General features: G+C 28.9%; 3 protein-coding genes across 3 annotated transcripts in view; 2 read left to right on the top strand and 1 right to left on the bottom strand.

The window, feature by feature from the left end:
* The first annotated feature begins 1,294 nt into the window (after positions 1-1,294).
* Positions 1,295-6,041, top strand: LOC102581872 (protein ECERIFERUM 3-like). The gene is made up of 9 exons (XM_006349997.2): positions 1,295-1,388; positions 1,491-1,711; positions 1,823-2,055; positions 2,142-2,361; positions 2,468-2,595; positions 3,746-4,320; positions 4,429-4,539; positions 5,277-5,450; positions 5,659-6,041. Exons 1-9 carry the CDS (start codon positions 1,338-1,340, stop codon positions 5,833-5,835), a joined length of 1,890 nt encoding a protein of 629 aa, XP_006350059.1. The 5' UTR covers positions 1,295-1,337; the 3' UTR covers positions 5,836-6,041.
* Positions 6,042-6,561: 520 nt separating this feature from the next.
* Positions 6,562-8,264, bottom strand: LOC107061081 (uncharacterized). Its single transcript, XM_015309822.1, has 3 exons — positions 8,145-8,264; positions 7,267-7,575; positions 6,562-6,708 (listed from the first exon to the last, which is right to left on the bottom strand). The coding sequence occupies exons 1-3, from the start codon at positions 8,262-8,264 to the stop codon at positions 6,562-6,564; spliced, it is 576 nt and encodes a 191-aa protein (XP_015165308.1).
* Positions 8,265-13,279: 5,015 nt separating this feature from the next.
* LOC102580972 (O-acyltransferase WSD1-like) overlaps positions 13,280-15,246 on the top strand; it is a 5,667-nt gene continuing 3,700 nt past the window's right edge. Inside the window, exons 1-2 of the mRNA XM_006350077.2 lie at positions 13,280-13,580; positions 14,202-14,831. Coding sequence (XP_006350139.1) covers positions 13,359-13,580; positions 14,202-14,831 — 852 coding nt within the window. The 5' untranslated portion in view covers positions 13,280-13,358. The remainder of the gene's footprint in view (positions 13,581-14,201; positions 14,832-15,246) is intronic.

Below are 15,246 nucleotides of genomic sequence, written 5' to 3'. Positions count from 1 at the left end.
AAAAAATGATATGCATATTTTACCATAATGTCATAACTATTACTAGTAGTTTAAACAATCTTAGAAAAGTGATAATTGAAAATTAATAGTTAATGTAAGGTAACAGTATGATTTTTTTAATCTTTCACAAAAATGAAAATTTATTTTTAATATTGTGAACACGTTAAAACTTAAATAAGGAAGTATAAATCATTTAGTTTGGGAGGTGGAGTGCTGGTAAGAAATTAAAGGTGAAGACTCAAAAGGAAAGTTTCCAAATTTAGGCTAGACTTATTGAAACAATATTCTCCTAATTAATATTTATTAAACAAACGTATCGTAATTGTCTTTTGGATTAATTTGATGTTTATTAAACAAACGTATCGTGATTAGATTAACATAAGTGAACACCAACAAGCCAAAAATTATGAATCCGTCACTGCTTAATAAATCTTGTGTTCCATTTAATATTAATAGTAAAAAAATTCCTTATCCTTGAAATATCATTATTGCACTAGTCTTGCACTTGATAATAATATCGATTTCTTTTTAATGTTGTGAAATTAATTAGCTTCCTAGTGTCAATGAAAGCCATCGGCCCGTGTTGGCACACTTCCCTATACTTCTCCTAAGTAACATCTAAGTATAGAAACAATCATATCTGCTACATCTCAATTATATTGTAATCATCTTAGTCTTTATCTAAGTCAGGCTTGTTACGTTGAGCATTGGCCTTGCCCTTTATTAACATATTATTATGATCGACCTTATATACACTTGATAGCTCAAAAACCATCTAATATATGACATCATCATTGCATTCAACCATTGAATACAGGGGCGGATCTAGAAGATCACAACTGATCACAAGAGGGTTATTCTTACACTTTTTAAAAAGCTTTTGGTTATGATAATGTTATCACGTGTTACCTTAATTAGTATATTGATTAAACACCTTCGTATAAAATAAAATAGATGATGGTGTACAAATTCATTAAAAACCATCCTAATAAAGAGCACACATGTCAAAGATATGTGAAAGCCAACCCAAATTATAGTTGGCCATGCCTACAAAGTATAAACACATTAATCAATCGGTGCATTATATAATATTATATTATAGCAAGTCAACGTATTACACTAAAATTAAATTGTGACTGAGAAAGTGCTCAACTATACACTAAAATTAAATTGTGTCAATTAATACTATTGCACTAGAATTTAATAAGATTATTCTTCTTCCTTTAGCTTTCCTTTTCCTCGTCTATATATATATACACTCAATACTAATCCATATTCTTCACAAAATATAGGTACAAAATAGTTGAGAAGAATTGTATTACTTATTTTTCATAAATATGGAAGGTCTATTGTCAACTTGGCCATGGGAGAAATTGGGATGTTTCAAGGTACATTTTTAACGAGTTAAGGTGTTTGTCTATGTATTTTTTAGCGTTTGATTTTTTTCTTAGTGAATAATGTTTATATGTTTTTTTTTTTTTTTGGAACAGTATTTATTGTATGGACCATTTGTTGCAAAAGTGATGTATTCAAGATTTCAAGAAGATAGCATCATGGCAACATGGTGTTTACATGTTCTTATATTATGTTCACTTAGAGGTCTCATTTATCAACTATGGTCCTCTTTTAGTAACATGTTGTTCTTAACTCGAAATCGACGTATTATAAAACAAGGTGTTGGCTTTAAACAAATTGACGAAGAATGGGACTGGTACGTATATAGTTAAATCTTCAACATCATATATACAGAAATTAGCTACAAAGTTCGTCGCTGAATATATACCCTAGTGCTAATGTTGTTGTTTTTTTGTAATTTTTTCAGGGATAATTTTATACTCCTTCAAGCTATAATGGCTAGTTTAGCCTATTACACATTCCCAAATACTATTAATATTCCAATTTGGAATTTAAATGGCTTCATAATGATCATAATCCTCCATATAGTAATTTCAGAACCACTTTACTATTACTTCCATAAATTATTCCATGGAAGTTATCTTTTCAGAAATTATCATTCACTTCATCATTCATCAGCTGTACCACAACCTTTTACAGGTAAATTAACGAATAATATATTTTATTTCCCTATTTAATTTTTCTAACAAATTGAAAAAGTAATTTTTATTTTTATAATTTTTCAGCTGGTCATGCTACATTTTTGGAGCAAATCATATTAGGTGGAGTGATTGGAATTCCAATTTTAGGGTGTTATGTCATGGGATATGGATCAATAGCTATGATTTATAGCTATGTATTGGTTTTTGATTTCTTAAGATGTTTGGGGCATTGTAATTTTGAGATCATTCCTCATCAACTATTTCTTGCCTTTCCATTTATGAAGTATCTCATTTACACTCCAACGTAAGTCGATGCTAGCGCGCTTATAATCAATTCGTTATAATTCATAAAAGGCTGTTAGACGCTCTGCAACAACATTTAACCATTCAATATTATTTTCTATTTGCAGGTACCACAGCCTACATCACACAGAGATGGGAACAAATTATTGCTTATTTATGCCACTTTTTGATGTTATAGGCAACACTCTTAACCCAAAATCATGGGAAATGCACACAAAAGCAAGTATTCAATCAGGTAAACAATACTCCGTTCTATATTAGATGGACATCTTACTAAAAATAATTGTTCTGTATTTGTTGATCATTACTAAATCAGGATAAAATTAATTTTAAAAAATTACATTTTACCCCTATAATTAATATGACTTTTGAAAGTTTTAATAATTCCCAATATACTAGCTATTCCTATTCTCTATGTATCTTTTTCCCATGTATATTTATGTGCATTGATATAAATAAAGAACAAAATAGTAAAGTTGATCAATTTAAAACTTTGTAAAGAAATACATTGTATAGTATGTCAAGTCAACCTAAGCCAAGTAATATAAAACAGATCGAATAGATAATTTCATGAAATTTAATGTATTTAAGCTGATGAGTATATATTTATCTTTTTAAGAAGGTAGTAGATGCCGGTAGTTGCACCAAAATAAATTTTAAGTAGTTGTACTTTGGTAATTATAGTACTAAATCAAGCTTATCCTACGCTAAAAACAATGCAAAAATTGATGAATACAATTGGTCCAAAAAAATCGAGGGAAAATCGATTCTGTCTATATATTTTACTTTATTTTTAAAAAATTAAATAGATAAAAACGGACGATCCTCTGGTTTTTCATTGGCGCAAAATTATTTTATTTTACATTATTATTTTTTAAACAAAGTCGACGGAGTCCCTCAATTGTTTTTTTTTTTAAAAAAAAAATCGACGTACACGATTGATTTATAAAATGTAAAATTACAATTGAAGAGTATAAATAAAAACGATAGAACTAATATTTCATCAAAAAGCATTGTCCAATGGACAAGTAATAAAATTTTCCAAAGTCATATAATTTCAAGTAGTTACATTTTATGTATATTTTTGAAAAAACCGACGAACAGAGTACAATTCATCGATTTGACATCGATTTTCCCTATAAAAAAACTGAGTCTATCTGTCGATTTTTAACCATTTTAAGTAGTGATCATCAGGTCTTGATAAATTGAGTCATATATATATATATATATATATGGATCATAATTAAAGAGCTCCCATCTTTTTGCTCCATATTGATAAGTACTCGAACTCACAACCGTCAGGTTTAAAGTGAGATCGAGATGTTTACCATTCGAGCAATCTCTGTTTTCACATATTAATCATAATTCCTATGTTGTTTTTGCAGGTACAAATAGTCAAGTACCAAATTTTGTGTTCTTAGCTCATGTAGTAGACATAACATCAGCCTTACATGTACCATTTGTATTAAGATCATTTAGTTCAATTCCATTCACAATAAAACTCTACATTATCCCCTTATTACCCCTTTCATTCTTAGCCATGATTATCATGTGGCTTTACTCTAAACCCTTTTTAAACACATTTTATTACCTAAACAATTACTTACACCAAACTTGGGTTATACCAAGATTTGGTTTCCAATATTTTTTACCTTTTGCAACAAATGGTATTAATAACCAAATAGAGCTAGCTATACTTAGAGCAAATAAATTAGGTGTTAAAGTAATTAGTCTTGCAGCATTAAACAAAAATGAAGGATTAAATGGAGGTGGAACATTATTTGTTAATAAATATCCTAATCTTAAAGTGAGAGTTGTACATGGAAATACATTAACAGCAGCAGTTATCCTTAATCAAATTCCTAAACATGATGTTAATGAAGTTTTCTTGACTGGAGCAACATCTAAACTAGGAAGAGCAATTGCTCTTTACCTATGCACTAAACAAGTTCGTGTTCTTGTAAGTATATTTAATTAACTTAATTAATTATGTTGTTTAGTTTAAAAAAATTTAAAAAATTATTTGTTTACTAATGTATGTATTATGTGTTTTGTTTTAATTTTTCAGATGCTAACTTCATCTACTGAAAGATTTCAAAAGATACTTAAGGAAGCTCCATATGAATATCAAAAATACCTTGTTCATGTCACTAAGTATCAGGCAGCTAGAAATTGCAAGGTAATTTATTTGACTATATTTTTCGAGTGAAAAATGTTTGGCGGCTATTCTTGTAGATATTTTGATTGAATCGGTGAGAAAAGAATAAAAGCATACTCTCTAGTCTATATTAAGTGAATTGTTGAGACTTTTTCCGTAACCTAAAATAAGTGAATTGTTCAAAGTTCAAGAGAATTGTTGGGATTTTTTTTTTCTTTTATACTTATCTTTCATTTAATGAGATTCTTAACTACTTTATATTTTGTTTAAGAAAATAGTTTGAGAATAATCAAATGGGTAATAGTGGAAAATAGACTTTGATTTTTTTTCCTTACATATTTTTCTTAAGGGTGTGTCATAGCCCAATGTTTCACTTAATATGGACTAGAGGGAGTAATGTTTTTAAAGGGAAAAATTAGGAAGTTTCCCACTACTTCAGTGACAATTTATTTCTCACCATGCATTTTATTTTAGTAATTAAGCTGGTTCAGGAGGAAATGAATAAACACACAAATTTTGTCTCTCTAGTAGTGAATTAATTAAAGCACCTTCTTATACATTTCATATTATTAATTAGTAACTCCAGTGGTGCAGCCACATATTGCCTAGGATGGTCAATCGGGCATCTGTTGTCGAAAATTATACAAAATATATCAGTCTAAAATTATTTTTCATACATATATATTAAAATTTGGATATTCTTAACAATATTTCTTACTTCGCAACTGATGGTATATTTTGGTTTTTTGTATATATAGACATGGATAGTTGGAAAATGGATAACACCAAGAGAGCAAAAATTTGCTCCAGTAGGTGCACATTTTCATCAATTTGTGGTACCTCCTGTTTTGCCCTATAGAAGTGATTGTACATATGGTGATCTTGCTGCCATGAGATTACCTCCTCATGTTAAAGGACTTGGATCTTGTGAGGTAATTAATAAATTTGACTAATTATTCTCATATTACATAATTAATTCCTAAGTTGTTCAGACTCTCCAAAATTGTTGATGCATCCTTATCAGATCCTCCAAAAGTACACTATTTTTGAAGAATCTGACACACATTACTCATTGACATTTTTGATGAGTCTGAGCAATGTAGATTAATATGTCTGATTAAAATTTATTTCTATATATAGTATACAATGGAAAGAGGAGTTGTACATGCATGTCATGCAGGAGGAGTTGTACATTCATTGGAAGGATGGACTCACCATGAAGTTGGGGCTATTGATGTACAAAGAATTGATTTAGTTTGGGAGGCTGCTTTAAAACATGGATTAATGCCTGTCTCAAGTTTTAAAAAGACTGATTAATAAGTTAATTACTTTTTATTTAATTAAGTAACAAATATTCCAAATTAATTCAAGTTTCCAATTTGTAGGAATTAATGTAATTTGGGATGGCTAGATTTATATTCAGTTGGATTTATGTACTACATATATATATAAGTCCATATATATGTGTTTTATGATTTCATTATGGATATTCAGAAATTTGAATTAAGTTCATGATTCTGTACTTTTCACTATTTTCTCCGTCCCAATTCATGTGGTACCTTTTAGATTTTGAGTTTTAAATGGGTTTTTTCTTTAACCATAATTTTTTCATATATAGTTTTTAATATCTTGAATTATCAGAAAATTTAAAGATTTTACTTCTGAATTTATGATCAAAATTAAACGTTTTGCCTCTCAAAATTTAAATAATGCCACATAATTTACCCCATCATGTTATAAATAGGGATGACAAATAGATGAATTAGATCGAATTTTGATGAATTAAACATGAATTGAATTACGATCCATCATATAAAAAGAGAATTAAGCCCATCCTTCATAGCATCAAAAAATTTGACACAAATAGCCTTTACTTTTTGTGTATAATAAGTGTACTTTTTCATTAATTAAATCTTCATAGCAAGTCTTATATGATAATTAATCTGAAAAATAGATGAGTACCTTGCTACAAACGATTAATATAACTTATTGTAAAGTTTAACTCTATGCTATAAGTCGTGAGTTATGTTGGTAATAAATCTGTTACGTCAAATTAATTAACTCTAGCATTTCAGAATGAATCTGGTTGTCCCATGAATTTAGTAGGGTTTCAATAATATCATCACTTGAAGAAGATCCATTAAGCAATTCCTTCACTCTTCTATACACCATTGTTGAGTTCCCAATAACCTACACACAAATTAAAAAGATGTCAAAATGAGGTTTTGCTTTACAAAATAGGTTTGAAATTCAATCCATAAAAAGGACTAGAATTGTAAATTTTGCCACTAACTATTCTAGTCGTACATACTACTCCATCCTTAATAAGAGATTCCAGATTTAAGCTTTGGGTATAAAATTATCTTCGACTTGAGATGCTTCTTAAGAAGCACTTAATAAAATGATAAGTCCGCTACACTTTGAATTTATAAGGCATAAATAAGAAAATCATTCAAAAGGACGCAAACATTTTCTCATTTACATTTAGCATATGCCACCAATAGTGTATGTTGAGAATACAATTAAATAAATAAAAATATGCTCCTTCTAACCATTTAAGTTTTAAATAAGCACACACTTCAACCATATACAAATTATTGAACTTTAAAACTTCTCTTTTATCCTTAATAATTTGATTTATAGCCACACAAATATCTCAGGTTTGTTTTAGACCACTAGTTTCAAAAAATTTCTTTTCTTTCTTAAACTATATCACATAAATTGAGACATATAAAATATTATACATACCTTAGTTTCATGGAAAATTTGCATCTTAGAGTTCCCATGGAGTGAAAAGCTGGAATCCATTACTTCAAAACCTTCCTCATGGAGTAACCTAATTATGTTATAAAACATAGCTAAATTATCAAGGCCAGTAATCAAAATTAAGTCCATTGTTGGGCTCATTTCTTGTATTTCAATCTGAGGTGATGATAATTTAGGCTTAGTCCTTAATTTTTCCAATTGCATTTTGCTCTTCTCCAATTTGATTTCCAAGCTTTTTATGTAAGTTATTGCTGCATCTATTTGATCTGGCAATGTCATTGCTTCCTGCAACTAATTTTCATGCAAACACATAAGTATGTCACAAGAGTACGGTAAATTCTGGTTTTGATTCTTGTGATATATGACACGACACATTTAACTTTTGAGTGATTAATTAAAACATGTAATATTGGTCTCTTTGTGTAGTAAATAAGTTATATGTATCAATTACTAGTTGAGAAATATATATATTACATCAAAAAGACAATTTCAAACCTCTTAATCACCTATCCTAGTGTTACGTTCTGATTCAGAATTTAAACTCGATGAATCCAACCAACATTATATTTGTAGTTATGAGTTCAAACTTTAAAACATAATAGAGTATCTACTCACACTCTTGTAATAATTCACACATGCATCTACATACCAAAAATATTAGATTTAGTTGAATTCGCTATAAAATGATTTATTCAGTGTGAATTCAGATTAGTCAGACAGTGAGTTTTGAATAAAAGAAAAATATGATTTTTTATATTGAAAGTTGAAGATGTTTACTATCTGAGCAACGCCATTCTGAATGTTACGAGAAAAAGATGATGATTCATAGTACAATATAATATAGAAATTAAAGAAAATACCTGAGAGGGATGAGGTGGGAGGACGGAATAAAGGTGGTTAAAGAGGATCTTCATATTGTTCCTTCTATTCTTCTCCACATACTTTTTTTCCAATCTTGCTGCTGAATTACTACCATTCATTTTGTTATAAGCTTTTCTTCTATATCAAGAAATATTAAAATAATCTTTTGTGCTAGAAATTGGAGAGCAATGGAGATATTTATTTATAGTTTTATTTACAAAAAGTTCTAAAATTAGGGTCAACAAGAAAAACATCAATTTTGTTGTGGTCAACAAGTCAAACGTCAATTTTGACTTTTTGAATGAATGTTGATTATATTATATATCTTTATCTCTCCTTCTCCCCCAATTTCTCAATCCTTTAATTATGTACCTTTTAATTTAATCTCTGCTAATATTTATGATTTTCAACTTTGGAGTGCACGAATAGATAATTAAATTATTATAAAGTTGAATAAATAGATATACACTTGAACTCGTCCCACATGAAAAATCACATGAAATTTTCTACGTAAGACATATATATATGATCTCTAAACTCATATTTAACTGAAACTCAAAAATAAAGAAAGGGAAATAGGTTTTGGGGTCTATTCTTGGACCCCCCCAAAAAAGTGCCCACTCATAGGAATATTTCTATGTGCATGTTTAAGTATTGAAAAAGTTGATTTTGGGATCACTAAAAAAGATTGAGAACAAAACTCAAATTTATTTCAAGATATGATCTGCTCACACTTCAAAAGATATTCTTATAATTATGGTTCCAATATATTTTGCTTACACTGATATTGGACTTCTTCATTTTTTAACAATTAAATTTAAATCCACAATTTTATTACTAGCTAGTACAATATTAAGAATCTTCCAAAAGTAAATTCATCGACTAAAAAAATCTTAAATCCGCCAACGCATAAACCCCACACTCCTCACCATAATTGGCAACTCCTTAGTAATTGCTATTTTAGCTTTATTGATCACATTAACCCAATTATGGCCATTTAGGGGCATTTCTTGGAAAGGAAGCACTACTTTTGGACATGAAAAGACAAAACTACATTCAAAAAATGGGGAATTTGTCTAAAATCGTAAGGAATTTATTTTAAAAAACGGCTGTGAATTCAAAGGTTGATTTGCACTTTTGTTGTGTTTTTGTGTCCTACGTATTGTTAGTGGCCGCCAAGTTATTGTGGTGGTAAAATCAATTCATAAAATTAATTTTTTTTTAATCTATTTAAATTTGGATGAATTAATGATTTGTTTGTTTTATGTGTGAAGTGCACAAATATTCGTATTTAAAATTGTCATTTAATTAGCGCATGTACTAGGTGAAAGAATAAACAGTTGCGACTGAAGCTTGATAATTTTAGAGATTTGCAATTGATGTTTGATTTAGTTGAAAGTGTGGCCTTGTGAAGTTCAAACATAAGATGTTTTCACTTGATGTTTAGTATGATTTGTCAAGGTAAAAGTTTGAATATTTTTAATTATAGTACATGTAAAAATTAGTTAAATTTTCATCAACATTAATTAATGAGTCTTCACAATAATATGTATGTTGTAATAATGGACAAAGTTTCAATATTCACATCTTTAAAATATTAAAACAATTCAATAATAAATTTAATTTTGCAGGACACTAACAACTCTCGAAGAACAACAAGGTCACACGTACCAACCATGTGTGGAATGGGGTACTCATAAACAACAACAACAACCGCGTTGAAGCAAATGATAATCTCTAAAATAATATGCAATGTCTAGAAGTTTTGTCCTTTATGTATTTCATGTCCCTTATATTTTGTCCTCTACATTATCAAATTATATAAAAAGCTCTATTAAACTTGACCGCATCACTTACATTTTTATTTACATATAAATAGTATAAATAGAAGAAGAAAAAAAACACGAAAACACAACAACAAAACGATTGAATAAATAATGAATTAAGAAGAAATATTAATATTTTTTAAACACTTTTTTTAATGTTGTAATTGTAATTGCGCACGCTGATATGTGCCTTGTAAGGCGCACACTGACATGCGCCTTGTAAGACTCATGTCAGCATGCGTCTTACGAGGTGCATGTCAACATGCGCCTTACAAGGTACATGCTAGCGTGTGCCTTGCGACCAACGATTAAATGACATCCATCATTCCATTCAAATATTGTCCTTTTGATTTGATCCTCAATTTTCGTTGTCGTTTCGAAAATCTTACTCATTTTTTTTTAACCTTTTAACTTCGGGCTCTACTAAAAACACACTAAAGCTAGGGGAATTGAATTTTTACTTGTGCTTCAACTAATCTGACCCGAACAAAATTTGAGCATTTTAGAATCTATAACAAGAAAACTATTTCGTGTAAATTATGAAAAAGTAAACATAAGTTGACCTAACAAAAAAGGAGCTCAGATGCACTATCTTTGTCATCTATAATCAGATGAGAGTGTGACAACCCATCGTTCACAATTTAGTGCAATGCAAACATCATTGCTCCTCAACTGCACCAGTCGGGAATTGAACCTGAATTTACACCATGGCAGGTTACTATTCTACCACTAGACCACTGGTGCTTCATGTATATGTTTCTACAATTAGTTTAATTTCATTGTAATATTTGAGCTTGAACTTTAGGAGTGAACCAGAAAAATGAATTTTGTTTTCCCTTTGAAACCATGGTTAGAAAATCAAAATGCTTTTATTGACAATGAGTTTAATAGAATAATTACTTGCAGAAAATGCAACAAATATTGATGACTAAAACTGTATATTACTTAAGGGTATAATACAATAATTTTCCTACATAGTAATAGGACTATATAATAAGTTTCAATTTACTAGACCAGAAACATCCTAGTTAAACATAAAGAATTAAAGAGCAATGAAACCAAACATTTCCCTACAAATAAAAAAAATAAAAAAAATAAAAAAAAAGTTGTAAATCTCACCATAATATTCCCTATAGAATTAAGATAAATAAATGTTATACAGATACTAGCAGTAAGAATGCTTTGTCACTTATTTGTACTGATGTATATTAAGATATAATATATTAAATCGTTTTGTACAAAAAAACATGAAAATGACAACTCATTCGAATACTTTTGGCCACCATAGCAAGGTTCAAAAGATGATTTGGAGCTTTATTATGTGCCACAAATTTCTCTTCGTAGGCAGGGGTGAAGCTGTAGCCACCCAAGATGTCCAACTTGATATCCTTCATCGGAAAATTAAGAGGGATTATTTAATTAATTAAGAGGCATATCCACAGCCTTATCAAAACCATTTTCAGACCTAATGACAAACAAGCAAATCATATCAAAATTCAGATCAGATCGGATCAAACTCTTCTTTATTTGAGCGGCTCGAACTCGCAATAATAATCATAATTCATATCTAACAATAATAACAAGTGGACAAGAGCTGGAAAGTACTCAAGAACACACATGATGTAATATAATTGGGAAGATGATCTGATAGACCATCAACTACCATTTTTGTTGGCACATTTATTATTAGCATGTTACAAATGTTATACAGCCAGCTGTTCAATATTTTCTACTCCCTCCGTCTCAAAATACTCGTAATTTAAGACGTTCATTTAGCTTTTCATCTACTCTCTCCGTCCTATACTTGTCATATATTTTTTCTTCTAAAAATTAATTTATAAATTTTAACCAACATATATATTAAGATGTATTCTTTCAGTGAATGACATTACAAGAACTTATTTTAGCTTCCAAAAATTAATTGAATTAACTCTCATAAAGTAAAATGAAACAAGTTAAAATAAATAGAGAGTATAAATAATAAAATCCAAACCTAGTAAATTAAATAAGTTAGAGAAGAATTAATGCCACCTCTGCAAATTATTAAGGCAAAGTTATTGATGTTAGCTACTTTTTTGTGAGTAGTTTCTAGCTCTAATAAATATCTATTTTTATTTTACTTTTTCATTATATTTTTTTTAAAAAAATTATCTGTTATTTTTAGCATATCAACAACAAAAGAGCATATATTTTTCATGTTTACCTTAAATATTAATTATTTATATTTAAAATTATCTTTTAAAATATAAAATTAAACATTAGTTAATATAAATATTATATTAAAATATTTATATAAATTATTATTTCTTAAGAAATATATTAAGTCTAATCTAAACAACTAAAAACGAGTGGAGAAAATATTTAGAAAGGACTAATTATTGTTTATGTCTCTTAACTAGGGACAAACAAATTAGTCTAACATGTTTAGGTCGTCCGTAAGGTCATGAGTAATCATCCAATATTTTTTTTATAATTAAATAATTATATTAAGCAATACTTAATTAGTGAACAAATTTAAAATTTAAAAATGTACTTAGTTAGGTTAATATAGCAAAATAAATATGTTTTTTTAAGAGCCGTATATACATAACGAGTCAATATAAATCAAGTAAAATGAAACAAAGGAAATAATAATTCATTCACTTAAAGACCCCTCGGCTGCTAAAGTTTGTTGACAAGTAGTCAATACGATGAAGGGTGTCCATAACTTCTTTTTTATTGCTCTCTCTCTGTCAAGCAATAATTATTCACTATATTAAAAATAAATGTCCAATAATACTTGTTTAATTTAAAAAATTAAGAGATAATTTATCTTTTGTGTCTATTTTACCCTTGCTATTAAATATTATATATCATCTAACACATTTTTCAAAGCATTAAATTTAATAAAGTCAAAAAATAATATAGTAATATTACCCCTATTATTTATTGTTTCTTAAGAGGCATGTCAAGTCAATAGTGGACAACTATTATTGGATAGAGAGAGTATTATTAATTTCCCATCTGGTGTCCAGATATTAGAACCTCGATCAATTTCTGATCATGCACTGCAAAATCCATTAGGGGGTGGCGCTCCATATTCAGACTTCAAATCCGAGACATTTAGTTAAGAGTAAAACAGTTCCACCACTGTATCACAACTCACATGTTAGCAGGGTGTCCATAACTGTATATATTTCCCCAACAAGAAAATTAATCACAAACATATGAAATCCAATTTTCCATCTCTTCATACAATAAATACAAGATATATTAATTAATAGTACTTGCAAATATATTATTATTCACACACCTAGCTAGCGAACATTATCAATATTTATTTATATAAGGTAAAGATTTAAGAGCCACAAGACATAGTACATTGTGAACAAAATTAGAACAACAAAAATGAAGAATATTAATGTGAAAAGAAGGGTTGAAGAAGAAGATGATGATGATGAAACGTCGTCGTTTCCAGTTAGCCCTACCGGGCAGTATTTTACGAGCTCGGTTATGTCGATTTCTGTAATTTGTGTTCTGGAATCTGAAATTCCGATCGATGATTCTTGTACCGTGACAATGCTTAAGGATGTTTTTATTCCTATAAATCCTCGTTTCTCTTCTATTATGGTAAGTTTTTTTTCTTTTTTTTTCGCGATGTGTTAGAATGTCCTACATTAGTTGAGAGATATTTTGATTGTTATCTCCTTATATGATCGTAGGTAGTAGGAAAGCTAAGTTGATGGGAGGGGTACTTTTAAATGAATGTCTTTCGTTAGAAAATTATATCGCCTGAAAAAATTATTTCCTTTTGTTTTAACTAAGTTGTTGATTTCTCTTGGTATAATGAAAAAAATATAGTTAAGTAGCTAAGGGTTCAATCATATCTAGGCGAACTTAGAATTTCAAATTTACGAATAATGACTAATGATTGCGTTTTAAACATAATGTTTATCTATATTTAATAATTTTAAATATAAAATTACTTTTTTGAACAAAAATTATCGAGTTCATATTCAGGCTTTTAACTCGGTCACTGAGTTCAAAAGTTGATTTAGGTCATAGAGTCAAATTTGAAGTGTGATATTTTAATATTTTTTCTTTAATTCCTATTATTTAAAATCTTGATTCCGTTACTGATAATAAATATATCTTGTCTTACAAATTACATATTGAGTTAGGGTTAAGATCTATCTTTATTCTTCAATTCTTGATTGTTTTTATCCTAGTTTTCTTGTTAATCTTGATTAGGTGAAAGACAAGAATGGAGTGAAACAATGGAAGAAAGTAGAAGTGAAGCACAAAGACCACATATATGTACCAATTTTCCCACAAGGAAAATCAAAAGAATTTTATGATAATTGTTTCAATGAATACATGACCAAAATTGCTATGGAACAATTCCCACAAAGTAGACCACTATGGGAAATTCACATATTTAAATATCCAACAACAAAATCAGCTGGAAATTTAGTGTTTAAACTTCATCATTCACTTGGTGATGGATTTTCACTAATGGGTGCACTTCTTTCTTGTTTACAAAGAGCTGATAATCCTTCACTTCCCTTAACATTTCCATCATTTACTAGTAATAATAATAATAATAATAATAATAATAATCACAATTTGGAAAGTGATAATAATCACAATTTGGAAAGTGATTATAAGAAGAGTTTTTGTACTAATGTGGTTCAAAGTGTTAATGGAGTTGTGAACACTTTGTTGGATTTTGGATGGAGTTTAATGAAAAGCACTAATCTGGAAGATGAAAGGACAACAATTAGGTCTGGTGATGAAGGTGTGGAGTTTAGACCAATTGATATTACAACTATGGAGTTCTCTCTTGATCATCTCAAGGAAATTAAGTCCAATCTTAAAGTGGTATGTTGTTTAATTTATTGTCTTAATCGTTTTCAGCATGACTTCTACGTTACTGTATTTGTTTTACTTGCTTATCTTGAGAAACTATCATATTACTTAAAAAATTGTCAAATCTAACCTTAAAAGAAGTTGGAAAAAACTGACCTTCGAAGGTTGATTTTTACAAATAAAAAATTGATTTTTTAAAATAGAAATCGACCTCATGAGATCGACTTTTTGTGACCTCCAAGTATTTTGGGACCTAAATTTTAGGTCGGTTTTGTCACGTCGATTTTTATTTGTTGGAAACAATCTCTTAACCTTTGTAAGGTAATTAAGGATAAGATTGAATATACGCCACCTTTTTAAGACTATGTCATTTAATTTCCTTTTTTATTATTGAAATTTATGATATATATATATATATATATATATA

The sequence above is a fragment of the Solanum tuberosum genome, unplaced genomic scaffold, assembly GCF_000226075.1.
Source record: "Solanum tuberosum cultivar DM 1-3 516 R44 unplaced genomic scaffold, SolTub_3.0 scf00116, whole genome shotgun sequence".
Classification (NCBI taxonomy): Eukaryota; Viridiplantae; Streptophyta; class Magnoliopsida; order Solanales; family Solanaceae; genus Solanum; species Solanum tuberosum.
The sequence above is the reverse complement of the archived record's forward strand: the minus strand, read 5'-3'. Positions and strand labels throughout refer to the sequence as shown.

Coding starts and splice junctions, on each gene's coding strand:
- LOC102581872 (XM_006349997.2), top strand. CDS start 1,338: ATGGAAGGTCTATTGTCAACTTGGCCATGGGAGAAATTGGGATGTTTC. Junction 1,389..1,490: donor AGAAATTGGGATGTTTCAAG/GTACATTTTTAA, acceptor TTTTTGGAACAG/TATTTATTGTATGGACCATT. Junction 2,056..2,141: donor TGTACCACAACCTTTTACAG/GTAAATTAACGA, acceptor ATAATTTTTCAG/CTGGTCATGCTACATTTTTG.
- LOC107061081 (XM_015309822.1), bottom strand. CDS start 8,264: ATGAATGGTAGTAATTCAGCAGCAAGATTGGAAAAAAAGTATGTGGAG. Junction 7,576..8,144: donor TCCCACCTCATCCCTCTCAG/GTATTTTCTTTA, acceptor CATGAAAATTAG/TTGCAGGAAGCAATGACATT. Junction 6,709..7,266: donor AAATTTTCCATGAAACTAAG/GTATGTATAATA, acceptor ATTTGTGTGTAG/GTTATTGGGAACTCAACAAT.